Below are 26,878 nucleotides of genomic sequence, written 5' to 3'. Positions count from 1 at the left end.
TGGTAACTGTATTTTGTTGCACAAGTGACAAAATACCTTTAGCTACATATAAAATATAAATTCAATTCCAGCTTAATCTCACAGAAATTCAAACTATTTTACAAGGTTACTGATTTGTATAAATTTGTATGATGTGAATTGTGAAAAACATGATTATTATAAAAAACAATACTGAAGCCCCTAACTGTCACTGGCGTGACTGCAGATCATACTAAAACCTACAAATGAAATTGTACAAATGCATACAAAAATAGTTAAAGTCCCCGTGAACCGGAAGTTGCGATCATTTTTACTTCTGTATTTTGACGCATTTCCAAGTGAAATGGAATTTCTAATGAGAAAAATAGTGGGCGTGGCTTTTGTCTTTCTCTGCGATTTGATTGGATGTATAAAAACAGCCGTTGCATTTTGAAATGGAACTGGCAGCAGACTGACAGTTGAAGGGGCGGAGTTAACGGATGATCCGCCCAAGCCGTCTAACATACATCATTTAAGATGGATAGTCATTACAGGAAGGAAGTGCATTTTCAGATGTTAACTAAAGATTATGAGGGCACACGCGTTTTAAAAAGAGAATGACCCACATTAGTAAACTATTTACAATAAACACTGCAATATTTCATAAAATAATAGGCATTGTAATTTTTATTTCACTGGGACTTTAAGAATTGCCATGAGATTAATTGTAATTGGCAGGAATGGGTTAAAGGGATAGTTCACCCAAAAATAAAAATTCTGTCATCAGTCTGTTATCACTAAAGAAAGATATTTTGAGAAATGCCTCAGTTGTTTTGTGTTCATACAATGGAAGACAATGGGGATAAATGTTGTTTGGTCACCAACATTCTTCAAAATATCTTCTTTTGTGTTGTGTGTTCTTGTCCACCATTGACAACCTTTTGATGGTAGCCAAAAGTGCCCCAAAATATATCTTCTTTTGTGCTCAACAGAACAAAGAAATGTATAAAGCAATTTCTCCTACTATGGTAGTCAATGGTGGCCAAGAACTGTCTGGTTACAAGCATTCTTCTAAATATCTTTCTCTGTGTTCATCAGAACAAAGACATTTATACAGATTTGGAACAATTTGAGGGTGAGTAAATAAGGACAGAATTATCATTTTTGGGTGAAGTGTAGAATAAATCCCCTTTATATTATCAAACAATGTGTTGCCTGTCATGTATGAAGCTCCTGCATTCCTGTGACTCTCAAAGATTCTGAAGAGCTCCAGGATATCCGAGAGTATTCGCCGGTACAAGTGTGAACACGCTATCAGAAAGTGTGGGAGTATGTGTCAGGACAGGCTGGAACAGAAGCCTCACCTTCAAACGTCTCCAGTATGTGTACCGTGTCCCCCACCTGTAGACTCAACTCCGGCTCTCCTCTTGTATCATAGTTATAGATAGCTGAAATGTAAAGCAAAGGGGTCACGGTCGGCAGAGAGCAGTAAAAGTAAAAATAGCTCAACTGCCTGTCTGTCCTGTGAAACAGAGGAAAAAAGTGATGGGTGAAAACAACACGGCGGCTGCTGCACAAGTTTTTTATGTGAAGATCTCGAGTTCTGTGCAGAACAAGCACTTGACGTGTTGACGTCTGTCACTGTGACTCACTGGCATCTTTAAACTAACAGGCAAATAACCCAACATACAAACTCCCAACAAGATTACATGAGATGAAAATGTGACTAGAGCAAAACTCATCACCAAAATGCAACAGTTGTTGTGGGTGGTTGCCAGGGTGTTGCTTTGTGGTTGCTAAGGTGTTGGGATCTTTTTAGCATGATGCTATGCAGTTGCTAGGTGTTGCTCACTGGCAGAACCAACATTTTGATGTTTTTAACAAAAATCGATTGCTCTTTCATTGCTCGGGAGATTTGATGGAGTTCTCTTGGATGGAGTTCAAGTTAGTCTCAGATGTTTCTCCTAAAATTGCTTTGGTGAAATAAAACAAAAAACGAACAAGACTCTAAATTCAAATCCATGTAGATTGTAGAGGTCAAATAATCTGGATTTGGGTCAATTTGATGAGACATGTTTGAGTTCAAATTGAGATCTTCAATAATATTGACTTTTGATTTTAGACTTGACAAATCCGAGCTCAGTTTGACACATCGTTGAGATCTCATCTGAAACTTGAATGGAGACACTTGTCGGATTTCTGACTCTTTTTCTCATGAGAAATATATCCGAGACGCAGATGAGACAAAGTTTCCATTTGCTCCACATTTAATCTCCTACGTAGATGTCTACAAATAGACATCTGTCGTTTTTCTTTCTTATGGGCTTCCAGGCAAACTCGCAAGTCCAGTCACTAAAAATACGCACACACTTCTTCTCGACACTTCTTTTGATTTGAAGGATCATTCAAGTGTGCAACACAAAGGTTTACTACTCCAAGGGTCAGGAGTCTGTTCAAATGTCTAACCTCAATATGAGCAGTAATAATAGTGATGTTTGCCCTAGAAATAACCTTTCCATCAATAACACACCTGAGCACGTGTCATCGCACTATAAGGGGTATGACTGCCAGGCACAAAAAGCAACCAAATTGTTGGGAACGCTACAAGAAGGAAGGCTATTGTCGTAGCGATAGATGCATTTTGGGATTGTTGAACTGCAGATGAACCTCAGAGTGCCTGTCTACACTAAGACTGAAGCCCTGTGCTCTACCTCCCTCTTGAATGTTGAAGGACACTTAGCAGGGATTCAAGATTTCTCCGTGCCATGCATCTGCCTCCACGCTGTTTTCTGTCAGCCGAATACACACAAACGGGTGTGTCTGTCTGTGCGCGCACGGATACGATCTAGGAATGCCAAATAGATGGACATTATTTTTGCTTGTACATTTATTAGATAACATCAAAGATACACAAAATCACAATAATGCAATCGCTGAAAGGTGATTGGCTGATAAGAAGGGAGGGTAATATAGTGGCTAAACCTGTACAAGTGTACAAATTTGCTAATGTTTCTAGTATCACAGCTGTGCAAAATGCATGAGCGTAACAAGAGCTTTAAAAATTCACTGGCAAGGAGATGATAAGGAAGAAGGTGTGTCCTAAATGACCGATTGCTTAGTCCCGCCCTCCTTAGTTACTGTTGCTGTGTCCACAGTGTCCAAAGGAAAGAAGGACTAGAAAGCAATAGAACAAATGAAGAGTTCATTTGCAAAGACAGATAACTCTGTTTTTAAAAGAAAACGTTTTTATGGACCTTTTTCATAAGACTGTGATGACACGTTCAACGGTCATCGGCATCGTAAATCCTCAAAAGTTTTTTATATTTTCGTTTTAAATGTAAAATAAATGTATGTTTATAACCCTATACTTTGTATTATGTTACCTTTGCATTAAATTACAAAAAACATTGTTAACGCTAATGTTATTTCTTGCAGCGTCTATGGAAGTCACGGTAAATTTGACGTCATTCTCTCTTTGGACTGTCGTTATCAGACTCGCTCTATTTGTTTATTTTTGTTGAAAGAAGTGAAAACACAATCAGTGAGTTTTTCTTCTGCTATTTCAGCAAATATGAATGCAAAAACACATTTGTTGTAGTCTCCCATTCACCGCTAAAGAAGTTTTCCCAACTATGACGACTTCCGCTGCTGAGAACACGGAAACGTGAAAAGGGTCCATTGTGCATTTCTATTAATATGAATCAAACTGCAGTTGGGTTGTTTTGATTAAGTAATGATTCACTCAAAATACAGCTAACTAACACAATAAAACACAATAAAAACATGATTTTTGCAAAATATTAAACTCTTCATTTGTTCTATTGCTTTCTAGTCCTCAAACAGTGGAAACTGTTTTAATTTAAAAGTCTGCTCGAATGGCATAACGTTTTTTGGTTAAAAATGTTATTGAGCAAGCACATTGAGAAAATCAGGGGTCTCCTTGCTTCGATTTCCACAACACTGAGCTTATAATGATGATGAGATGCATGACCGCATGGTTTCAATTTATGACAATTTTCGGAGAAATGTAATGTAGTTTACGTAATTTGACTTCAAAACACGCATTTTTACGTGCGCAAGGAAACCTGCAATTTTATGTTTTAAACAGAGATGGCGATAGAGAGGCAAAAGTTACAGCTTGCAACGTTAAATTAAATGGAAGACTATAGCGTGGACGTTTGCTCGGTGGCTTTGGTCGGGGTCACTGAGTGCAGCTATGACACGTCAGAGGAGATCTGGCCCTCCCGGCTGAGCCTGGTTTCTCCCAAGTTTTTTTTTTTCTCCATTTATTCATCATTGGAGTTTGGGTTCCTCACCACAGCAGTGCAGTGTTGGCTTGCTCACCGGGAGACTGCATTTATATATTTATTTATTTATTAGATATTATTTATTAGAATGATCTTGCTTGGTCTATAAACACCATGCACTGTGCCGTGTTTTACCTTTCTGTGTTTTTCTTATTTGCTCCTGTAAAGCTGCTTTGGAACAATGCACATTGTGAAAAGCGCTATATAAATAAAACTGAATTGAATTGAATATATATCATAACAGGTCTATATTTTTTTTCAATCCTAAAATAGACTTCTGCTTATACTGCACACCCCCAGCTGACACAATAAACAACCAAAACAAACAGCCAAAACCAATTTATTGTTTACATCAGACATTGCAATATCCGGCATTGTGAGAATGCAATAATATCTGTAGCTCAAAGCTCAGTGTTTGTTCAGGCATGCACACAGCTCAGCTCAAATAAAGACTCGCAGATCAACCTAGCCGCGTTCAGGCTGCGTTTCACCACACGCGTCCACCGGTGCGCCGCACACAATTGATAAATCTGTCCTTCTTTTTATGAGTTCCCCTCATAAACTTCTGCACTGGTTTGGTCAAATTAATCATCTACAACGCAGGTGCATGAAGTTTCCGGTACACACCCAAACAGAGATCCAAGCCTTCCAGATGAGCGTCACACATACGCAAGATGAATTGAATCACCTCTGGCTACATTTATCACACCTAGAGGGAAATGTGTCATTACATTAAAAAAAACATTTAAAAGCGCTTGAAACATCAAGCTTGCACGTTTTTATTCGCAGCGGCCCTTCTGTGCATATATTTATTCAACAACCAACACGGGACCTTCGTAAAACCTTTTATCATTTAAAAAGGTTTCGGCTTTTTGATGGAGCAGCAAATGTATTCATTAATGATCATTTCTTAATGTTCTTATATAAGAAATCACTACGTATTTTTCATATTGTTCTAGATGATTGAATATGGCATTACGGTGGCTTTGGAAGCCCATACCATCATGCTGCCTGTTTAGTCATTGACTAACTAGACAGTGAGGCAACGGCTTTAGACTCAGGCCGCAGTCCGGGTGTCGCAGACAAAGCTCCACTTCACACGCCGTGACGCCGGCGACCATTTGAGCGTGTGATCTGGGCCAAATGGGCCATAGAGGTGTCACAATGACGCGACCTGGTGCATGCTGGGTACGGGCTGCGCTAACACCAGCCTTTGTGTGTGCTCATTTATGACATCACTCACAGGCCAGTCACAAACATGCTGTCACTTGTCATTCTGCCATGAGATTTTTATTCTCTGTCTGACAAATTAAGATGGACGGCCTGCAATTGACCGGTTCACTTGAGCGACCGGCAGGAAAACACTTTTTAGGGCAAAGCGTAACTGAAGATTTGTGGTTAATTACTTGCTAAATAACGCAACACAAAATGCTTCATGTTTGTAAAATCTATTTACATTATAAACGTTAATCAACATACATGTTTAACGTTCTTAAAAAAAAAAAACATCGCTCTCATCACGGTACCACCAGTTTCTCTGCCATCTGTAATCTGTAAAACTTTGACGATACACAACTTTTTGTATCATTAAAACTTATCCAGTTATTGCGCACCTATATGCATGTTTGCAATATTTTGATCGTTTTAATAATGATAATAATAATAATCTTGCAGCCCTAAACACCTACCAAGTCACAAATAATGTGCAACAAACAGGCAAAACAAGTGTATACCAGAAGCAAGCATTACTACTGGTTCAAAATCCTCAAATGTACGTTAAGTCCAGGAAAACTGGCAGACCAACAGATTACATTTCCTCAAAAACAATTGGCTCTGTGTATTAAACTGACCAGCTGACCAGTCCTGGCACGAGAACTAAACACAATACTGTACTGGGGCTCATATCCAGTAACCATCCATTCATTAGTTTCATATGCAATGCAGGAAAAGACTTCCAACTTCATTCACGACTGTCAATTCCACAACAAACTTGCACTGGGGAGGGTCTTTCATGTGCCAAGGGTGAGGAGGAAGACTGCACATATGCGCGTGGAGCTCCAGTATTATGGTCTGCGAGTTGATAAGTGCATGTGCAAAACAATCCAAAAACTCGATGCGTCATTCATCATTCACAGATAAAAAGATCCGTTGGACTTATGGGTGTGTTTAGCCTCCATGTGTGCACAGATTCATGTTACTGGAAGGGAAATGTTTCTTTACGACCAAGTGCAACATTTGGCAGCTCTGTTACTTTGTTTCATTTTGAAAGTTACAGTGTGTTAACAAAAACAACTGTACACTTACATATAGATGGAAAAGAAATTCCATGTTGTTAAACATGGAATAAATAAACCAAACTACACTAAAAGAAAGTGTTGCGTTTCTGCGCAATAATGATCCAGCGCGTCTCCAAACGTCTCCTACAAACTGTCAACAAACCTGAGACTTTCCTGCTCCGCTTAAGGCACGCGCGTGAATAGTTTATATATGATCAGCGATACGTTTTCATGCGGGAATCTCAGGTGTGTTTGCAGGTAAAGGTGCGGCTGAACTCTAAAGCGAGTTTTAAACTGAGGGGAAAGTGGCAGAAGCGCGTTTAAAGTCACTCACCCACTCCATATTTCTCCCGTTTAGTGGGAATCCAGCGCGTCATGGCAGGAGAAGTTCAGTGAAATGAAATAAAACATAGGAATAAGTTTGTGAAGTGAGGGATCCGCTGTCTCAACATCACAGTTCCGGTGTGTGTTACGCAAAAAAAGCGCGTGTGCGTGCCGCCGCCGTGCGCGCACACGATCTCTCTCTCTCACACATGAAGCACACGCATATTCGCTCAAGTCGCCAAACACACACTCACTTTCTGTCTCTCTCACATACACACAGTGATTATTTTATGTCAAATGTTGGTATGTACGTGTAGTTTCTTGTTATTTCAATATTTCTTACACATCCAGTGTTTTTTGAGTAGTTAGTCAGTAGTAATTGTGTGTGTATGCCTCTGTGCTTTTGTGAACAGTGTGTTGGGGCTGAATTTTTGCACTAAGGTTTCCTGGGAAACTATTTTTCTCTCTGACAATAAAACTGACTGTGACTTTAGGTATAACAAATACAGCCATTGCAGTCATTCCTTGGAAATCTTTCAGCACTGTATTTATGGTCTCGTGTACACAGCTTAACAGAAATGCCCTGACTGCCATTAAAGCTTGCTAAATTCAAATTAAAATGTGTTCATATATTTTTCAGGAAAAGAAGCTATAAACAGTGATCTTTATTTATGTTTATTTGTGTATTTGGCACATGGTCTTAATCATGACTTCATCTTTCCTGTTTGAATGTTATCATGGATGGTGAATAGAGCTGTAAAGGGCAGGAATGTTTGGAATCTTTTGCTGTTACAGCAAGTGCTACATTCTCTCTCTCTATCTCACACACACACACACACACACACACAAACACACACTGCAGCACATTACGTTCCATATATAGTATTTTAATAAAATAAAATAAAAAACATTTACTGTGGTTGTGGTGGTGTAAAGTTTGTTATTATACCAGAGCTCATTTGTTGAAGTGTGAATTAAATTGCCACTTCTCACAGTCTTCAGTATATCTGGACAAAACTCATTTCAGGATCCCTGCAATCACAGGACTTCGTATTAAACATATTCAGACAATTTTGGCCCGCTTTTCTGGCTTATTGTTGAAAACACTTATCTTCAGAGATTTCAATTTTGTACCCAAGCAGTTTGACTGATCTGCTGCCAGAGAAGAAGTCACTATAATTAACTTCATAATGTTGTTGTCAGTGTTTCAGTACAATTCAACTTACATGACAAAATCAACAAAATAGTTTTAAAGTCATTATTGAGCAATATCTGTTGTTTTTAAAGACTTTATGGCTGTAAATATTTTAAATGTATTACTACAAGATTTTAATTCCAGGTACAAAACCTTATTCCTTCCCATATGAAGAATTTAATTTGTAAATAACAGAATTTATTTATAGAAATGTAAAATTAAGGGCTCGGCATACTACATTCGAAATCGAAAAACGACCATCTGTGACCTTATTTCGAACAAAATCTGGTCCAAACGACAATTCGTTTCACTAGTTCGCCGCAGCAAACCAAACAGAACTTTCCGGGAAAGTTCGTGCTGGCCGGTAAACACCCTCGAGCCACCATTGGTCCATGGCCATTACGTAATAGGTGGGTGTGTTACGTAGCGCCGCCTGGTCTGTGGGAAATAACACGTCATTTTATTTGCATACGTCATGTAAACCCCGCCTCCAGAATCAAAGGGGTGTTGGATTGTTCGAAAACACTATACCGTCTCTCAACGTTTTCGAGCTTCGTTTTACCCCCAAACGCAGAACGAAAGCGCAATTCGCCTGGACTATGCCGAGCCCTTAAGAGTTATCTTCTCACTGGCTCTTCTGATTTTGGCAGTAACAGAGCGCCATCAAGTGTTTAATATGGTGCATTGCATTCAATTCATGTTTTATTTTGATCTTGAAGTGGCACACTTCTGTTTTTACAAGGAGTGATTTATGATCTTCCTTATTATTTAATATTTATTCAACTAGGCTATATGTGGATATAATATCCTGGACTTTAGATGAGGTTTGGTATAAATGCAATCTAAAGGTCCTCCTGACCTGTCAACATAACAGTTAATCATCAATGAAACCATTTGGATTATTCGATTTAATCAAGCATCAATATAAAATGAAATAAAAAACGAATGTAATCGGCTGGTGTGGCATTGGCATTCATTCTAACGAATTCTTTTTTCTCGTTACTTTATCTACATCAGGTATACTTTGTATAGGCTACCTATAACTCCCCAATTAAAAAAAAAGAAGGCATTTAAAGTCAAAGATTAATGACTAGTCATGAATGTAGCCTACACACTGCTGTAAAAATGTTTCAAATGTAGTAAATACATATAAATGTGTATATTGCCACGAATGACGAAGGTAAATGACTACCCAAAAAAATAATAATGTTTTAAAAGACGAAAAAGGGAAGTGTCTAAAGAAAAAGGGGCGTGGTGTCATGGCCGGTATCTGCACGCGCTGCCCTCCGGGTCCGTTGCGCGAAGGGGCGGTGTTTTCTGATATGAGGGGATGTGTTCGTTCCTTTTCAAATTTAATGTTTATTCGAGGAAACAGATTTAGTCAATCTTGTTTGCTGTTACACAGCTTTTTCTTTAATTTTGTGTGTAAAGAGAAAACAAATAAGCCAAAGAATACATACGACCAACCATACCGACTTCACCTTAGATTTTTTTATTGTGTATGCCAATTGATTATTTATTTATTTATTATAAATTGTTTATTTTCATCAATGTCTATTCATATTTAGAAATGGCTATTTGTTTTTCAAAACACAATGCATCTTAGTGTCCAGTAGAGGGAGATAGTGTTGTTATTTATTGAATGTTTCGTCCCATGTCGTGCAGATACAGGGTTAACGATGCAATACCGCAGTAATGATTGACTGATAAATATAAGTAAAGTTTTAGACACTATTAAAACAATTATATAATAAAATATAATACTTATAATAAATAAAAGTATTACAAAATGAAAACTATGGAAATTATGTTTTGTTTAGTTTTATGTTAAAATGAAAGCTTCTTTAAAACTTTAAAGTAGTCATCCCTTCACTAAACTACAGCTCTGTTATATTAAGCTTTTAAACACTATGTGTTGTGTACTTATCGGTATTTTAAAAAATTATGTGTTTGAAACAGATATTTTGTTCATTAAAAAAAAACTCAGAACAACTGCAGTTTTTGACCCATGCATGCAAAAAGCATTTATTCATATTTTTATATTTGACTACTTGCTGACAAAATTGTGAGAGACAACAAAGGTGAATCTGTTGTGACAGAATGTTCATCTGTATCAGACATAAACAGCAAATCAAATACTGAAGCTGAGCTGTATGAAAGTAAGGACATGCACAGTTTCTAGATGAAGTTCTTGTGTCCTCAACCCCTCCCTCGTCCTGCCATTAAACTGAATTGATCAGCGGCGCAGAGCATATCCAGTCTGTAAGTGCTGGCATGACCGAGGCCGAGTGCTTTTGGCCAGAACAGCATCTTTCTGCTCAAACATCTCTGTTGGAGTCAAAGGCTCAGCACTCCGGCCTTCGATCTTGTCAAGGAAATGCAGCGTTTCTGGGTCTGGAACCGCTGATGGGGTCGAAACAGCGCCGGGGATGTCACCACGTTGTCTCATTTCTCCAAAATGATGGCAACCATCTGCTTTAGAAATTAAAAAGAGACTGATTAGAATTTTGTATTCCATCCATTTATAACATCATATTCCTTCTGCAAAATGCTCACGTTCCTCTAGTGTATTAAACTGAATTTTAAAATGTAATCTAACGTCAATAAATCAGATTTAGAAAATCATACTAGAACATATTGACTTTGACCACGTCCAGGTCGTATTATTTGAATAGCGCATTGTTACTTTAATGCATTGGTTATTTTTGTTAACATAAGTAAATGCATTAGCTAACATGAACGAACAATTCGAGTTCTTCAGCATTTCTTTATCTTTGTTAATGCCAGTACAAGAGTTCACGTTAGTTCATTGTGCATTGACTAATGTTAAAAGTTGCGACTTTTGATTTTAAATATGTATTAGCAAATGCTAAAATGCACATTGATACTCTGGAAAGTAAACTAGTGAATTAACTAATTTGAACAAATGCAAGATTGTAAAGTGCTATCAATGTATTTTACTGATTTTAATGCCACACTACAAATAATTCCTTCAATAGTTGCATTTTGCATTTGATTGATTTGTACAGGCAAGTATTAAAGCAAGTGATGCAAGAATTTGGCAGGATAAAGTAAATGAACTCGATGAACTTTAGCATCATCATCTGTGCCAGTCCACTCCAAAACTACGCTATAGGCTACATCAGAAGAGCTGACCACTGCAACACGCGCGAGTTCAAATATAGAATGCAATTCATCACCGTCCTTCACTGTTGCTTTGAGATGCATCTTTAGTCTGTCTGTGATTTGGATGTGGGCGCCGTTGTGGGGTGTGGTCTGGGTGCAATGCAGTGCTGGACCAACCCACGTCACAAGTGGGACCACCTCTCCTCATCGGTAACTGCATTTGCTATTATCTTACTGGGATGAGAGAGAGAGAGAGAGCACATGGGAATAGTAAAGCTTTCACACTGCACTGCAGATTCTGGGTGTTGCCTTTTAGGTCGTGGAAAGGGGTAAAGGTGACAACAGTGGCATTATGCCGGCCACAATGCAGCATCTATTGCACCAAATGCATGGTAAGAAATCCATATCCAACATTTTCTGTTCAACTAAAGACAGAAACAGAATAATACGGCCGAGAGATCCCACGGTACAGGTGTATGTGTCCTCATACACCAGTATTTTATAGATTCGAGCATAAAATTATGTAGTTAATCATTATGGCTCACCAGCCTGAGACGTTGATCTTATGTGTGTGCGTTTGGCCGCCACATGCAGGTTTGTAAGATTTATGTCCACTGCAGTAATGAAGTTACACTTGCTCTGTTCTTTGGCAGAAACATTAGGCCAATGTCTAATAAGATGTCTGCAGCAGGGCATGATGGTACAGTCTTACTTTAGACGCGATCACTCGATGAGACGTGTCCTCTATTAAAGTCCCAGGGCCAGTTCTGTAAATCTTTGCATTCCCAGCTGGGTAGCTGCAGAGATAAAGAACAAGATTTGTGGGTATTAATATCGCCGAACATCTGCACATGCAGTGCAAGAACGTTATTAGTGTTTTTGCATTCAGGCAGTTTCAGAGGCGACTGGGGAAATTAAAATATTTGACAATAAAAATATGAATCCGTATAGTGCGTGCCTTAATGTGATCTGCCATGAAACCAGTAGAGGACGCTCTGCATGTGCACAGGACAGACAGCGAGCTCCAGAAGACAGACATGTAGGCTGTGTTCAGAATAGCATCAGCATAATATTACCAAATACACTCGTAAGATATGCCTAACCCTAGTGAAAAATAAATACTAAACTGTGTTTGAAATACATTTATTTGATAATTGCTATTGTACTTTTCCCATACTTAATTGGTGTACTTAAAGTCTGCTAATTTGAAGCAACTAATTTTGTACTTAATGCATTTTAATTGTGCAGAAGTAGTGCTGAGGTCCAACTAAAGATATACTGACGCATATTTGATTGTGCTAAAGTGGAACTATTGCGAGTATAACTTCAGGTTAACTTTAAATAACTTGCATTTAAAGACTGATATTATTGAAAAAAATCAGACAATTCTTTTCGAAAGTGACATTAAAACATATTTTAAGATTAATATAAAGAAATGTACATTGTGTACATGCAGGTACTAGTTGAATTATTATTTTATATCAGTAAGTCTTAAGCGATATGTCAGCAAATATGTTAATACATTACTATACTTAGTATGAAGGAAATGTATTTTAAATGTATTGTTTTTTACTAGGGATGTACGTAACCCACAATGCAATGCGCGTACACAGAACCTGTGATCTCTGCTTCTTATTTGATCACCGCCAATTAATTTTTTACACAAAATTTGTGATTTTTTTTTAATTTTAATAAAATTACAAATTTAATCTGTGATATGAATGGAAAAAATAATATTGTATAATAAATATAAAAACAATCGCATCATCTTTTTTTATAAATACACTGAACAAAATTATAAATGCCACACTTTTATTGTGGCCAGCCTAAGGCACACCTGTGCAATAATCATGCTGTCTAATCAGCATCTTGATGTGCCACACCTGTGAGGTGGATGGATTATCTGGCAAAGGAGAAGTGCTCACTAACACAGATTTAGACAGATTTGTGAACAATATTTGAGAGGAATAGGCCTTTTGTGTATGTAGAAAACGTCTTAGATCTTTGAGTTCAGCTCAGGAAAAATGGGGGCAAAAACAAAAGTAAATGCGTTTATAATTTTGTTCAGTGTATAAATATAAATACAAATACAATCGCATCATCTTTTTTAAAGATATAAATAAACATGCACACAATAAGGTGATATGACAAGAATGAAGCGTTCTAGAGTTTGAAACGTTTATCTCTGCATACTGCATACTGTTTAAGAAAAACTGTATGCAGTGTACAGGACATACTTTGCAGCATGCATTAAACAATGGTTTTGCATTCTGAACAAGGCTAGAAAATTCTTACAGAGCAAATAGATCAGATTGTCTATTGATTTTGTGTTGTGTTATATTGTTAGTCACACTGTTCTTCGTTAGTTTGATTTAAATTTGCACAGGTAAATGTAATAAGAGCCAAACCTGATCAATATGAATCGATCCGTTTCATACTTATAGGATTTGCGGTACTTACATCAATGACTATTAACAGTCATTTATAAGCATTTAAATGCATGCATGACTTCTAAATCATTATTGGTTATGGATAATTAGCTGTAAGCGAAGAAAATATTTTAATATGAAAGCCATTGCATCTTATCATTTTCTAGACTGACTCACACATTTTATCTAGCAAACCCAGACTCCAGGCTGCAGTGAAGCAAACACGCAGTCGGCCTCCTCTGTAAAACAGACATCGGATTCACATCCGTGTGTTTGTGTGCTCTTCTGTCTGCATTCAGTCGAGCGCAGCTGTGTGCTGCAGAGGGGCGGAGCTCCTGATTTACACCCAGCAATGTGTGGAAGACTGAAGAGGAGAATATGAGTGTGCAGGAAAACCGGCGATGTCAGCCAGAGCTCGGACTCACAGCACCAGAGAGATGCTGACAGAGAGAGAGAGATGCTGACAGCTCGAGTGAGATTCTGTTCACTTCTGAAACAGAAGAGCAATACAATTTGACACCACTTACTTTAGATTCCAGGCTGTCAAGGTACAGTATGTTTACATCAAACTAAAGGGATTAAAACATCAATGGAAGCAATTGAGCATTTCTCTGATGACTGACAGCACAGGTTAATTTAATGCAGGATTACAGAGAAAACACATTTGGCAAAGAATTAAATGAATTAGTGCATTTCCATCCACCAGAGACCTGTAACATCTGTCTGGTATCTGTATGTTTGTGTTTCTCAGAGTAAAGCATCAAATGCTCCAATCCTTTTCACTGCTATCTGTTTCCTTCTCTTACATTCAGATTATTGGTCCAGTAATGGAGCTGTGTTTTGCTCCTCTGGCCTTGTACGGGCCGGTACGGTCTCACTGGACCTGACTCAGCATCTCTTTACTTCGCCGTTGGCTCACGGCCGAGGTCGAAAAATCCACCAGCGCACCATCTAAGCATCCAAAAGCATGACTGTGCAATTTTAAAGCCGGAAAAAAACCAACTTTGTTTAGCCTTTACAATTACACTCCAACATACCGTATAGTGTTCCACTGCGGCAGGCGAGAAATATCAACAAGGACACTTGAGATGACTGAATAACGCTGATGCACGGAGAGACGGCCAAAGCTTTAAAAATAAACGGCAGATATCTGAAGTATAACACGTAATGTGAACTCGTCACCTTCACATATTTTCATCACTAAAAGGAATCTTCGAATTTGAGCACCGCTTGCATCAGCAACAGTCTGGAATCTGTTTTTTTATTGATTTTTTGTATTTTCTATTGATCTAGTCCATTCCGAAAGCTTCTCTGAAAAGCTTGTTTTAACCTCTGGCATGCTCAGATAATTTCCCATCATGCCTCTGTGCTGTCAATACGTATCTGATGATCTTAATGTGCCATTGTCATTATTCAGAGACGTGCACACGGTCGAACTTCACTGACATTCCAATCGTTTTGTATTATTTAGTTCCCTTGAAGGGATAGTTCTCCCAAAATGAAAATTATTTCATAATTTACTCACCGTCATGTCATTCCTGTATGTTTTGCAAAACACAAAAGAAAATATTTGACCCCGTTGACTTTCATTGTCTGAACACAAAACCATGTTTCTCAAAATATCTTTTTTTGAGTTTCACATAAGCATATACAGGTTATAAACCGCACAAGGTAAAAGAAATGACAGAATTTTATTTTGGGGTGAACTATCTCTTTAATGTACTTTAAGAACGAAACATTTCGTTTGAATCTATTAATGTCGTGCTGTAAATTAAAACTGTCCATATGGTATTTCAAATGAATGAGAAAACATTTTTTAACTTTGATACTTTACTGCATTATTGAACTTTCCTGACAACAGAGGCCAAATCCTCAATGCATCAACTGCAGCTGGCAGCAGATTGGCTTGTTTCTCTTGGCATGCATGAATACAAGAGCAGTGACTTCCAGTTCATGCAGTTCATGTCCGGTATGTTTTAGCACTGGGACCGCGCCATCTATCCGTTTCAAACTATCTCCAAATCCAGCGTTATAGCCATCGTTTATATAACATCCATCACTGAAATGCCGTGTACAAACAAACACACAACTTCTCTCACTGTCGCAAAAGAGTAACGAGCTGCAGTTGCAGGCCCACAGAGCAGCCAATCTTGACGCAGTGCAGCCAATCTTGATAAGCGGGTCTTCATATCGCTCGTAGGTTGGCGCGTGGGTGGGCTATTTCTTTCGCCTTGCCGTGGGCGTGCTTTTCCGGGAGAATTGCCCAATAAAAGGAATAGGATCACTGTTACGAAACAGGGATCCAGACTTCTAAAGAACTTTCCGAAACAAGTTGGAGTGCTGGGGGAGTGTATCAAGCACAGAAATACTACGTCATACGTCCAACTCGTTTTTTAACAAGTTGACCATGTTAAGCGTGAGAAGCCAGCACGTTTAACAGTGTGAAGAAGTCAGAATGCATGACACAGCATGTTATCCCGCCTTTAAGATAACATTGCGTCCACATCAAAGTTTTAGCATGTCAACTGCAAGGATTTATTTATCTGTACATTAGTACGTGTTAATCCATAAAGATTACTTTGCGTTTTTGTTTTAATAATTTAATTTTGATATCCTTTAGAGATGTCAAAATATCAGATTTTCACTATACTTTAACGGTCACTATTTTTGATAATGATATGATTGCGATATCTATTCAAATAAAAGAATGCTATAAATCAAAATGATCTTCATTTATTTTGGACAGTTTGTATCCATTGTGGCTCTTAAGGCAAAATGGTAAACGGCTGCAATACCACCACATACTATAATGAAGTGTCAACCTTTTATTGACACTGAATTATTTACAATCTTATCATACGTGTTAACACAATATCAATAATAACAGTTATTAATATCATGATTTTTCTCAATACTGTGTCAATGACATCCTTAAAACACTACATAACAGTACTATATGTACTGTATGTGAATGTACATTAACAATTTTTTGTAATCATTTTTCATATCATAATACACGCAATTTCTATGCAAAGCTACATATTATTTAAGAAACTATAATCTTTTTTTACCTTATTTAATTTGATTTAAATTGAACTCAATCAAACGCAAAAATACACATTCATAAAATATTAACTTTTAAATGTTTGTTGAACCTTTAAACATTTTAACTTTCCCGTAGACATTTTACTGAACTGCTCTGCATGTGCAATAAACTTGACTTTGCTGAAGTGTGCATGGCGTTTAAATAGAAATTCTCTTTTATTGGGCAAATAATCCACATTTACGAGAAATGTGACTGTGGTTTCTTCCAAAGATCCTTTCAACATACCACATATCAAGTACTCACATTAGACAGAATGTATACATCATACATCTTTTAGTGGTATGTGAAGAGAAACTGTAATGAACAGAGTGAAGCAACAAAACAAAACATAAGCAAATAAAAACAATGCAGTAAAAGTTCTGTTTTAGGGCATGAGGGAAACATTGTAAGCCTTCTATGCACATTTAAAGGGTCGCTGTGGTGTATTGAGGTGAATTACTGAAGTTCTTCATCTACATCGATTTTAAAAAGGGAGGGGGGAGCTCGTGCCTCGTTGACAAAGTATAAGCCAGCGTATAAATACACCCGGAGCTGAAGCAGTAATGCCCTCACTACACCACAATTCACCAACACCGCTCACCATGGACATGATAATGTCTTCCCGCAGAAGGGCTCTGGAGACGCGGACCACCCGTCCTGCGTCGACCCCCATGCGCTCGCACTCCTGGGCTATCAATAGTCCTGGTTCCTCACTTCACTTTAAAAAAACCTCTGCTGTGCCTGTATCCAGGTCTTACACCGCTGCGCTCGCGTCTCCGGATGGATTCGAGCTGAGCGCGGCACTGAACGGAGACCCCGCGCGCACTAACGAAAAAGAGCAACTCCAGGGGCTCAACGACCGCTTCGCCAGTTACATCGACAAAGTGCGTTTCCTAGAGGATCAAAACAATCAGCTGGAAGCTGAAATCCAAGCGCTCAAGCAGCAGAAGTTGACGCAGTCCCTGCACAGCGATGCGTACGACCGAGAGCTTGGAGACCTGCGCTGCGCCCTGGAGCAACTTCACAAGGAGAAGGTGCGCGTCCTGCTCGACACGGAGCACATCGACGAGGATCTCCACCGTCTCCGAGTGCGATACGAGGATGAAGCACGACTCAGGGAGAACGTGGAGGCCGCGATCCGGGACTCGAAGAAGGAAAAGGACGACTCGGTTCTGTTGAAGTTGGAGTTGGAGAGAAAAGTCAAGGCCCTTGTGGATGAAATTGACTTCTTGCGGCAGAACCACGAGGAGGAGATTAACGAGCTTCTGGCTCAGCTTCAAGCAGCACAGGTGCCGGTGGTGGAGACGAGGGACCTGCAGAAAACCGACATCACCTCTGCGCTCCGGGAGATCCGTGCGCAGCTGGACGGGCTGTCTTCCAAGAACCTCCATCAGGCTGAAGAGGTGTTTAAGTGCCGCTACTCCATGCTGACGAATGCTGCCGAGCAGAATAAGGGTGCTATAAAGTCTATTCGGGATGAGATTGCAGATTACCGCCGTCAGATCCAAGGCAAGAACATTGAGCTGGAGGCGCTTCGGGGTACCAAAGAGTCACTGGAGAGGCAACTGCACGATATTGAGGACAGCCACAACACTGACGTTGGCAGTTACCAGGTTTGTTTATGAAGTTACTTTCACTCGGAAATGTACAAATTAAAACAGCATTAAATGCTTGCGGTGTTTATGTAATGCGTTACGTGTCTTTTTTTCCTGACACACCGAGTGTGACACAAACACGTTTAAATCCTTGTGTTGCTCATTTGTTGTTATACTGTATATATTTTAATGACGCAATGAACACCCACTGGCGTTCAAATGCGCCTATGATGTCCCAAAATACTGCGTTTAGAAACGGGTGGTTTGCGCACTGCGTGCGTATTTTATGCGCTGTAGCACAGTCTGCAGATGTACTTTATAGGTGCCAGTACTGCAGAACTCACGTTTGAGTTATGTGACATTCTTTCATCTGGTATAAAACGTTTAGCTGGGTAGAGATCATTCTATGGCACTTGAATGGGCACTATGTAAACATTTACCCCAAGTTTTTTTTTCTGAATATTTAGAGTCCAGTAAATTGATGTTGTATTTTGTTGTGCTTGCAGTCAAGTAGTAATCTATGGATTTGTGAATTAATTATTTGGGATTTATTAATTACTCTTTTTAACAGGAGATGATGCACCAACTGGAAAACGACTTGAAAGCGACAAAGTGGGAAATGGCCCGTCACCTCAGAGAATATCAAGATCTGCTCAATGTAAAAATGGCACTGGATGCCGAAATAGCAGCTTACAGGTACACACAACCTTCAAACTTTTCAATGCCCTGATTTTATTAATTTGCTCCCTGGCGCATAATTGAAAATCCTATATGTTTTTCTCTCAAATGTAAGAAAACTGCTGGAGGGTGAGGAGACTCGCTTCCACGCCATCTCTGGAAGTATCACCAGCCCTAGCTTTGCATACAGTCAGCCCAAAACATCAAAGGTCAAACATAAAATAGTGGAGGAGATCATCGAGGAGACCAAAGGAGAGAGTGACATCGACGATGACCTGGCAGAGGTGGCCAAGGAACTGGGAGAAGAAGCTGGTGAGGAAAAGGAGGACGGAGAGGAGGAAGAGGCAGAGGAAGAAGAGGAGATCGTTGCTGCCAAACAAGCCGAAGTGAGCTCTGCTGCTCCTGAGGGTGAGGAAGGAGGAGACGAGGAAGAAACAGCAGAGGAGGAGGGTGAAGCAGAGGAAGAGGGGGAGGAGGAAGAAGAGGAACCCAAAGTGGAAGTGATTGAGGAGACAGAACTGTGTGGCGACAAAACACCAACATCAGATAAAGAAGAAAAAGAAGGCAGTGACAAAGACGAAGGAGAAGAACAGAAAGAGGATGAAGAGGAGAAAGAGATAGAGGAAAGTGAAGAAAAGGCCAAAGATGAAGAGGAGAAGGAAGAAGCAGATGAGAAAGATGAAGAAAAAGACGATGAGAAGGAGGAGACCAAACCTGAAGGCGATGAAGAGAAAAGCGATTCTAAAGCAGAGGAAACAAAGTCAGATTCTGAAAAGCATGACGAAAAACCTGACACGGAGGAAGAGAAGAAAACATCCTCGCCTGTTAGCGAAGAGAAAGTAAAAGAAGAAAAAACACAGCCGAAGGAAAAAGAGGAGGTCGTTTCCAATGGTGACCAGAGCCCGGCGAAAGAGGAACCCAGCCCTAAAGAAGAGGTCTTAACTGGAACGGTGGAGACCATCACCAATGGAGATAAAGAAACAGCCAAACCAGACGCAGAGAAAGAGGAAAAGACCGAAGAAAAGCCACAGGACAAAAAGAAAGTCACCAAGAAAGTGGAGAAAGTAACTGCACCAGCAAAGAAGGAAATCAAAGGCAAAGACTGATGCCAATGTACATCAACTGAAAGTTAGTTTTAAATCAATTCTGTTCCATGCAAAATGTGAAAAACCAACCCAAACACCATTTGATGCAGCTCGCAAAAATAATTGCATGCGTGTTGATCGACTTGCATGTGTGACCCGGAAGGAAATAGCCATGCTAAACTGAAACTATAGCGTGTTTGCAAGTGTATTATGCTGCTAATGACTTTAGGTGAAATGATACGAGGTCTGTTTATGAAAGATTTTACAGTGACATGACGTTCTAGAGCAGCTTGACAGTAATGGTGCTACCACAACGCTGACACTCACAGCCGAAAGCTGCTTTTTGAAGTTCCTTCAAACTTTATGATGTCTTTCTAGTATACTTCATGCCTTAAGACATAATGCACTGAAACAAGAATCGGTCTGTTAAAACACAAGAACTGGCAATACTGTGAAAGCTAAAGTTGCTGCTGGTTCGATCTGCAATATTATCATCCTGATCAATAAAACTTGTTAAGAACTTACAAGTCAAAATCGTGTGTCTGCTTTAAATTCTACACTATCACTACAGAGGGAAATATCCGGAAGCTGGAAAATGGGTGTTTCAACCCACGGTTGGGTCAAATGTTGACATATTTTAGGTTCCTTTAAACCAACGATTGGGTTGGTCCATATTTTACCCAATCATTGGTTAAAACTACCCAGCACTGTATTGACCAACCAACATCCTGGAACTATCCATTAAATAAAAAATCTTTTATCTGGTCAAATGCACAACTAGATTAAAACCCTGCAACATGACTTATATAAAATGTTTCATCGCATGAATCAAATTTGTTAGCTCTCAATCAAACTAATGGAGAACGTGTGCTCCGCTTTGCTTGTTTGAGTTTGACCTGGGGTGTCTGTCGCATGATATAACTGATTATGTGCAGAAGCAAGATGGTAAAAATGCTAAATACTGTCCATCCATCTAAAACCAATGATTGTGATGCTCAAGACTGCAAGCATGAATCAATACACATTTGTGTAGGGCGCCATCCTAAACTGTATCAGGAACACTTCAAGAAAAACTGCAGCGCAACACTGCGACGGTTGCGAGTAATTCAGTGTGTTGGCAGTCATTTAGCTGATTCACATGAATCACAACATGCAGTATAATACAAAATAAACCCTAATCTCCATTATTTCTCTTAGACATGAATGAGATTGAACGGAGAGCAAATGGAAACCATTTTATTTCTCCTGAGAAAAATGGTCGTAAATCTCACAAACGTCTCTTGTCATTGGAGTTTCAGAAGAGATGTCAACGATGTGTCAAACTGAGCTCAGATTTGACAAGTCTGCAATCAAAAGTCAATATTATTGAAGATCTCAATATGAACTCAAACATTTCGCATCAAATTGACCCAAATCCAGATTACATTCATTTAACACATCCATACTCTTCATGTATTTCAACAATTACACGTTTCTGTTATTTCTCCAAAACATAAATGTATACCTCAACTCTTCTGAGCTGAGAAAGAGCAACCCATGAGCAATATAATGTTCCTTCAGGGGATTATTTACCTCTACATGTATACTGCGTTTCTGCTCTGTGCTGTAGTTGAAATGCTGAATAAGCAGAAAATGGTCACATGACTTCAGCTGAGCTCTGGGGTTTCTTGCATTATATTGATTACAGCTGTCATGAATAAATAATCAATGCACAGCCGTCTGCGGAAATTGATGTCTCTGTCCGACCAGATTCAATGAGTAGTAGGCTACCTGACTGAGAACAGGGGCATGCCTACAACAGCACTATCACGCTACACTACACCGTATGTACATCATAGTACACATGGAATTTCTATGACCTATACATTTTTCAAAACGTACAGCATTTGTGAAATTTACACCCTTCAACCTTTTGTGGATTGTGGATGAAGCCTTCAAACAATATAGACCAATTATTTGTTTGCAAACAGTGTGACGCGATTCTGTGGGTGGAGCCGAACTGGTGGCAGAAAGCATCTAAATTATCGTTCTTAACTACCGTTACGTCATTTATTTTGCATTTGTGTGTGATAAACAGTATAGAAAACCTTACCTGAAATAGTCCAGCCTGTTCGTTTAACGGCTTGTTTAGCTTAAAATGTCATATTTGACATTCAATAATACAAAAACATATTTTTGAAGGAATTGTCGCCTACGTTTCATTTATTGCTGCTTTGTTTCCACTGTTTTTCTGCCACCAGTATGCGCGCGCAGCTGGCAGTGACGTAACCGTGACGTCGACTCCAAATTGGTATAGGGCATATGGATGATCACTTATAAACGTAATACACCCCACTTCCCATAATGCAATGCGCTCCATTTGACTGATGTTTTTGTTAGGACAGAACTCACAAAATGGGACAAACATACAAAGTAACCAATGTCTGAGATTTAGCCTAATGTAGCATTCTAAATCAAACATTTAGTGATTGTAATGTGTTCGGTGTCACATAGGAAGCATACAGTGAACATTATTACACAGTATAAGCATTGTTTTAATATGCTATTCTGAACATACTTTAAAGTGAAAGTTCACCCAAAAATGTTAATTCTGTCATCATTTATTCAGCCTCATGTCCTTTCATACACGTTTAAATTACTTTGTTCTGATGAACACAAGAAAGATATTTGGAAGAATGTTAAATTTTCAATTCTGTGACATCATTGACTGCCATAGTAGGAAAAATTAAATGGTAGTCAAAGGTACCCTAAGCTGTTTGTTTACCTAAATTCTTCAAAATATCTCACTCTGTGTTCAACAGAACAAAAAAAATGATACAATGCTTTTTTCCCTACTATGGTAGTGGATGATGTCACAGAACTGAAAATTGCTAACATTCTTACAAATATATTTCTTTGTGTTTAACAGAACAAAGAAATTTAAACCGGTTTGAGTAAATGATGACAGAATTTTCATTTTTGGGTGAACTGTCCCTTTAAGTAAAGAGTAACGCACAAGGAGTACACAGAAGGATAGAGAGGGTTGTCAGGTTCTTTATTAGTAGGCAATGAGGCTTTCTTGGACGATCTGGTCTAAGGCATTTTCAATACTAAGCACACTTGTGTAATCAGAGGCAGTTCACAGTGTCAAACTCAACACAATGCTTGAATAAAAGCTTCTTTTTGCATGTTAAAAAAAACAAACAAGGAAAAGTGCAATCACACCATCCCTGCCAAGCGTACACGTGAGGCATATATTCATGCATAAAGCACTCTTTAAAAGCATTTATTCTTAGGTAAGATACTCTTGTTTGGGTGCAGTGTGGTTTGCCATTAATGTATGTGAAACTGAGCCGCAGGGTCACAGTAATATTGTTGAGATTTCTGCATGTATGAGGTTTGATCACCTCTAGCACCAGGGATTTGACATTTGTCTGTTCACTTCTCCTTCGGTTTGCTTTTCTCAGCTTCACCTCCCTCCTTCTCTTCTTTTCCATTGTCATCCTCGGTTTCCTCCTCTCCACCTTCCTTTTCCTCAGCATCTTTTTCTTCTTCCTCTTCCTGTTTTTCGCCGTCCTCACCTTCATCCTCTCCTCCCTCTTCACCTGTAAAGGTAAATGTAGGTGCTCTGGTTGGGCCGGGTGATTTGTTGACAAACATGTTTCAACATTCAATGCAGATTTCCATTTTAGTAACTTTTTCAGATTTTTATTTAATCAGATTAAGCATAATTTCAATCCAATATATGTGGAAGAACACATATATATTTCATTATTTTAATTTATACGCAGCAAGGCACAGCTATAATAAACAGAAATATATTTCTTATAAAAAATAAAGCATATATTTTTTTCAAGACTTTACAATACATAAAATATCAAAAAGAAATTCCTTCAACATAAGTGATAAAATAATTGAATCTAATGTTTTGACTGAATTCAATGATTTAGAGAAGTTAAATAAACTCACAGTTTCTCACTCACTCTTTCTACATCATAAGCTTCAAAAAAGTCCTCACCCTCCTCTTTTTCTGCTTCCTCTTCCTCCTTTGCCTCCTCTTCTTCCTTCTCTCCCTCCTCGTCTTCCTCTTCCTTCTCATCTTTCTCTTCCTCTTTTGCCTCCTCACCTTCCTTCTCTCCCTCCTCATCTTCTTCTTCCTTCTCATCATTCTCTTCCTCCTCAGCTTCCTTCTCTCCCTCATCTTCCTCTTCCTCCTCATCATTCTCTTCCTCCTCCTCTTCTTCTGGCATTGCTCTGGCTTCCTGTGCCTGTCTGGCTTCTATAATCTCATCTGCTGTGGCAGAGTAGCTCATCAGTCTGGTTCCCAGTAGATAGGGGGCGCCGGAGGATAGGCTGGCCTGCACGGAGAACACTGGGCGCCCAAAAGAAGGTGTAGCAGCTATAGAGGGAGAAAACACGCTGGAGATGCCGCCGATACCTCCAACGTTGAAGCGTGTTTCTTCTCCTTCTAGAAGCTTCCTGTGGGGTAATATTGGCAAGAAGTTGAACAAATATTTAAGAAAAGAAAGAACGAATATTGACGTTTAAGAATCAGTCATTGAAAATGTGATTTTAGCCCTGGTTGTATTAACGATAAGTGTAAATGGAAATTTTGCAAATGCACAAAAACTTCACTGTAAACATGATTGACAAGAAAAAATATGCAACAAGTGTTAGCAATTTAAATGCGTATCCTAGTTATAACTATACAAACAGATAGATGGTTTTAGAATAACCATAAAAATTTAATTTTGCGATTATATATTATTTTTGTATAACCCCAACAAAAAACAAGCCTTTGGTTGTCTTGTCTTTTTCTTTCATGCTGTTTTTTTCTAGTTGTTTGTTTGTAATAGCATGGAATAATTTATATATAAATGAAAAATGTATGACCCAACCAGCGCATTTTAATTGAAACCCAACGGTCAGGTTTGTCCATATTTTAATCCAACGATGGGTTAAAACAACCCAGGTTTTTTTTTTAGATTTTATTATCATTCGTATTCATTTGGAAAAACCCTGACTAAAGCAGTTTTTAGGTTAGGCTGTCTTTAAAGAAAATTCTCTCATGAAATTTTGTCATCTTCTTTATACAAAAGAAGATATTTTAAAGAATGGTGTTAACCAAACAACGGCGGTACCCATTGACTTGCATTGGGTTTGTGTCTATACAATCCCAACATTCTTCAAAATATCTTTTTTTGTGTTCTGCAGAAGAAAGAAAATCATACAGGTTTAAAATGAAAAGAAAGCGAGTCATTGAATTTTTATTTATTACTGGTGAACTATTTCTTTAAGCACAAACGTGTCCTAAATGATTGATGTTACCGACCTGTAAGCCGCAATCTCAATGTCCAAGGCCATTTTTACATTGAGGAGGTCCTGATACTCTTTGAGATATCGGGCCATTTCACTCTTCACGGTCCTGAGCTCGGTATCCAGGTCACTGATGGCATCCTGCCCGGACAAAATGCATTTAAAGACATTGAGTAAAGACAATCGATCAGTAATGATAGATCTGTGTGTAACTGTGTGAACATTCTAACCTGCATTCCTGCGATCTCTGCGCTCTGTTTATCCTCCACCTCCTGCAGTTGTCTCTCCAAAGCTTGATTGATACCTTGGCACGCTTCGATCTCCAGGTCCCGAGCTTTCAGCAGGCGCCGATACTCTCCCGCCTCGTCTTTAATGGTGCGGATGTTGTCCGAGTGCTTGGCCGTGTCCTCCGCCATGGTGCTCACCTTCCCGTGGAACCACTCCTCCGCCGCCTGGATGTTCTGCTGCGCCAGGCGTTCGTACTGGGAACGGATGTCTTTGAGAGCCACAGAGAGGTCCGGTTTGGACACCTCCATCTCCACCGACATCTGGGCGCTGTACTGCACCTGGGCCTGCAGCTCGGCGATCTCATTCTCGTGGAGTCTCTTCAGGAAGGCCAGCTCGTCCAACAGAGTGTCGGCCCTTTTGTCCAGCTCGGAGCAGGCCAGCGACACCTCATCCACCCCCTTCCTGGAATCTATGAGCTGGCCTTCCGCCGCCTCACGGCCCAGAATTTCTTCCTCGTATCGACTCTGTAGAGTCTTCAGGGCCTCCTCCAGACGATCCCGTCTCTCCTGAGCGACCTGGCGCTCCCTACGCGCCTCATCCACCGCCGCCCGCAGGTCCCTGGCCTCCTGCTCGTAGAACCCCCTGAGACTAGAGGGCTCGCAGTGCCTCTGGCGCAGCAGGAGGAGCTCGGCCTCCAGGGCACGGTTCTGGAGCTCCAAGCCGTGCACGCGCTCGATGAAGCTGGCGAAGCGGTCGTTCAGGCCCTGAAGCTGGGCCCTCTCCTGGGTCCGCACCGTCTTGAACTCGGAGTTCAGCTGAGAAGACTGGCTCAGGTCCAGGTCTGCCGAGGCAGCGGAAAACTGCATCGCCCCAGCGGAGGAGAAAACGGGGCCACGGGCCGGGGACGAATAGCTCGTGTAGAGGGTACGGGAACGACCGCTTCCTCCCCCCATGCCCGTCCCACTGCGCACCACCACCCGTCTCCGCTGCGTGGATGGGTAATAGGGGTTGTAACCGATGGAGCTCATGATCGTTGAGGAGAGAAGAGAGCGGAGAGAGAGACTGCAGTGCTGCCGCTGCTGTGAAGAGACTTCTGTGAGGATGCTACTGCACTGGCGGGGCTTTATATAGCAGCCGGCGAGACTCTGACGCGGAGCTTTTACTGACAACGCTAATCGATTGCCTTCCAGTCCAGGCTGGGATGGGTTCTCGAGGGGGGAATTAAAGAAATGGATTACTAACATGATGCAGGTTAAGAAGCAGGCGAGAGAGAAAGCGAGAGAGAGAGAGGTTAGTG

At 39.9% G+C, this 26,878-nt stretch overlaps 3 protein-coding genes and 1 long non-coding RNA gene across 5 annotated transcripts in view; 1 reads left to right on the top strand and 3 right to left on the bottom strand.

Annotated features, from left to right (window-relative positions):
* Positions 1–7,010, bottom strand: part of dock5 (dedicator of cytokinesis 5) — a 54,002-nt gene extending 46,992 nt beyond the window's left edge. Inside the window, exons 1-2 of the mRNA XM_057356434.1 lie at positions 6,876–7,010; positions 1,323–1,406 (exon numbers count right to left, since the gene is read on the bottom strand). Of these exons, the coding sequence (XP_057212417.1) occupies positions 1,323–1,406; positions 6,876–6,918 (127 nt within the window). The 5' untranslated portion in view covers positions 6,919–7,010. The remainder of the gene's footprint in view (positions 1–1,322; positions 1,407–6,875) is intronic.
* A 3,095-nt stretch (positions 7,011–10,105) lies between these two features.
* Positions 10,106–17,415, bottom strand: LOC130568673 (uncharacterized). 2 transcript variants are annotated; one of them, XR_008964728.1, is made up of 5 exons: positions 17,302–17,415; positions 13,793–14,105; positions 11,899–11,983; positions 11,261–11,420; positions 10,106–10,532 (listed from the first exon to the last, which is right to left on the bottom strand). It is a non-coding gene; the product is annotated as an uncharacterized LOC130568673 (long non-coding RNA). The 2 variants fall into 2 exon arrangements; XR_008964727.1 differs by having other exon boundaries at positions 10,106–11,420.
* On the top strand, positions 17,174–20,582 carry nefmb (neurofilament medium chain b). The gene is made up of 3 exons (XM_057357679.1): positions 17,174–18,313; positions 18,867–18,991; positions 19,089–20,582. The coding sequence occupies exons 1-3, from the start codon at positions 17,264–17,266 to the stop codon at positions 20,077–20,079; spliced, it is 2,166 nt and encodes a 721-aa protein (XP_057213662.1). The 5' UTR covers positions 17,174–17,263; the 3' UTR covers positions 20,080–20,582.
* Positions 20,583–23,079: 2,497 nt separating this feature from the next.
* neflb (neurofilament light chain b) lies at positions 23,080–26,860 on the bottom strand. The gene is made up of 4 exons (XM_057356089.1): positions 25,584–26,860; positions 25,370–25,494; positions 24,056–24,516; positions 23,080–23,642 (listed from the first exon to the last, which is right to left on the bottom strand). Exons 1-4 carry the CDS (start codon positions 26,823–26,825, stop codon positions 23,476–23,478), a joined length of 1,995 nt encoding a protein of 664 aa, XP_057212072.1. The 5' UTR covers positions 26,826–26,860; the 3' UTR covers positions 23,080–23,475.
* Between the last annotated feature and the right edge of the window lie 18 nt (positions 26,861–26,878).

The sequence above is a fragment of the Triplophysa rosa genome, linkage group LG17 (genome assembly GCF_024868665.1).
Source record: "Triplophysa rosa linkage group LG17, Trosa_1v2, whole genome shotgun sequence".
In the NCBI taxonomy this organism is placed as follows: domain Eukaryota; kingdom Metazoa; phylum Chordata; class Actinopteri; order Cypriniformes; family Nemacheilidae; genus Triplophysa; species Triplophysa rosa.
This window is presented reverse-complemented; position numbering and strand designations above follow the sequence as displayed.

Bases quoted from the DNA above. Each gene is read 5' to 3' on its own strand.
- neflb (XM_057356089.1), bottom strand. From the start codon at position 26,825: ATGTTAGTAATCCATTTCTTTAATTCCCCCCTCGAGAACCCATCCCAG. The intron at 25,495-25,583 runs GTTAGAATGTTC...TTGTCCGGGCAG, and splicing joins CAGAGATCGCAGGAATGCAG to GATGCCATCAGTGACCTGGA. The intron at 23,643-24,055 runs GTGAGGACTTTT...TTACCTTTACAG, and splicing joins GGAAGCAGAAAAAGAGGAGG to GTGAAGAGGGAGGAGAGGAT.
- nefmb (XM_057357679.1), top strand. From the start codon at position 17,264: ATGCCCTCACTACACCACAATTCACCAACACCGCTCACCATGGACATG. The intron at 18,314-18,866 runs GTTTGTTTATGA...TCTTTTTAACAG, and splicing joins CTGACGTTGGCAGTTACCAG to GAGATGATGCACCAACTGGA. The intron at 18,992-19,088 runs GTACACACAACC...CTCAAATGTAAG, and splicing joins GCCGAAATAGCAGCTTACAG to AAAACTGCTGGAGGGTGAGG.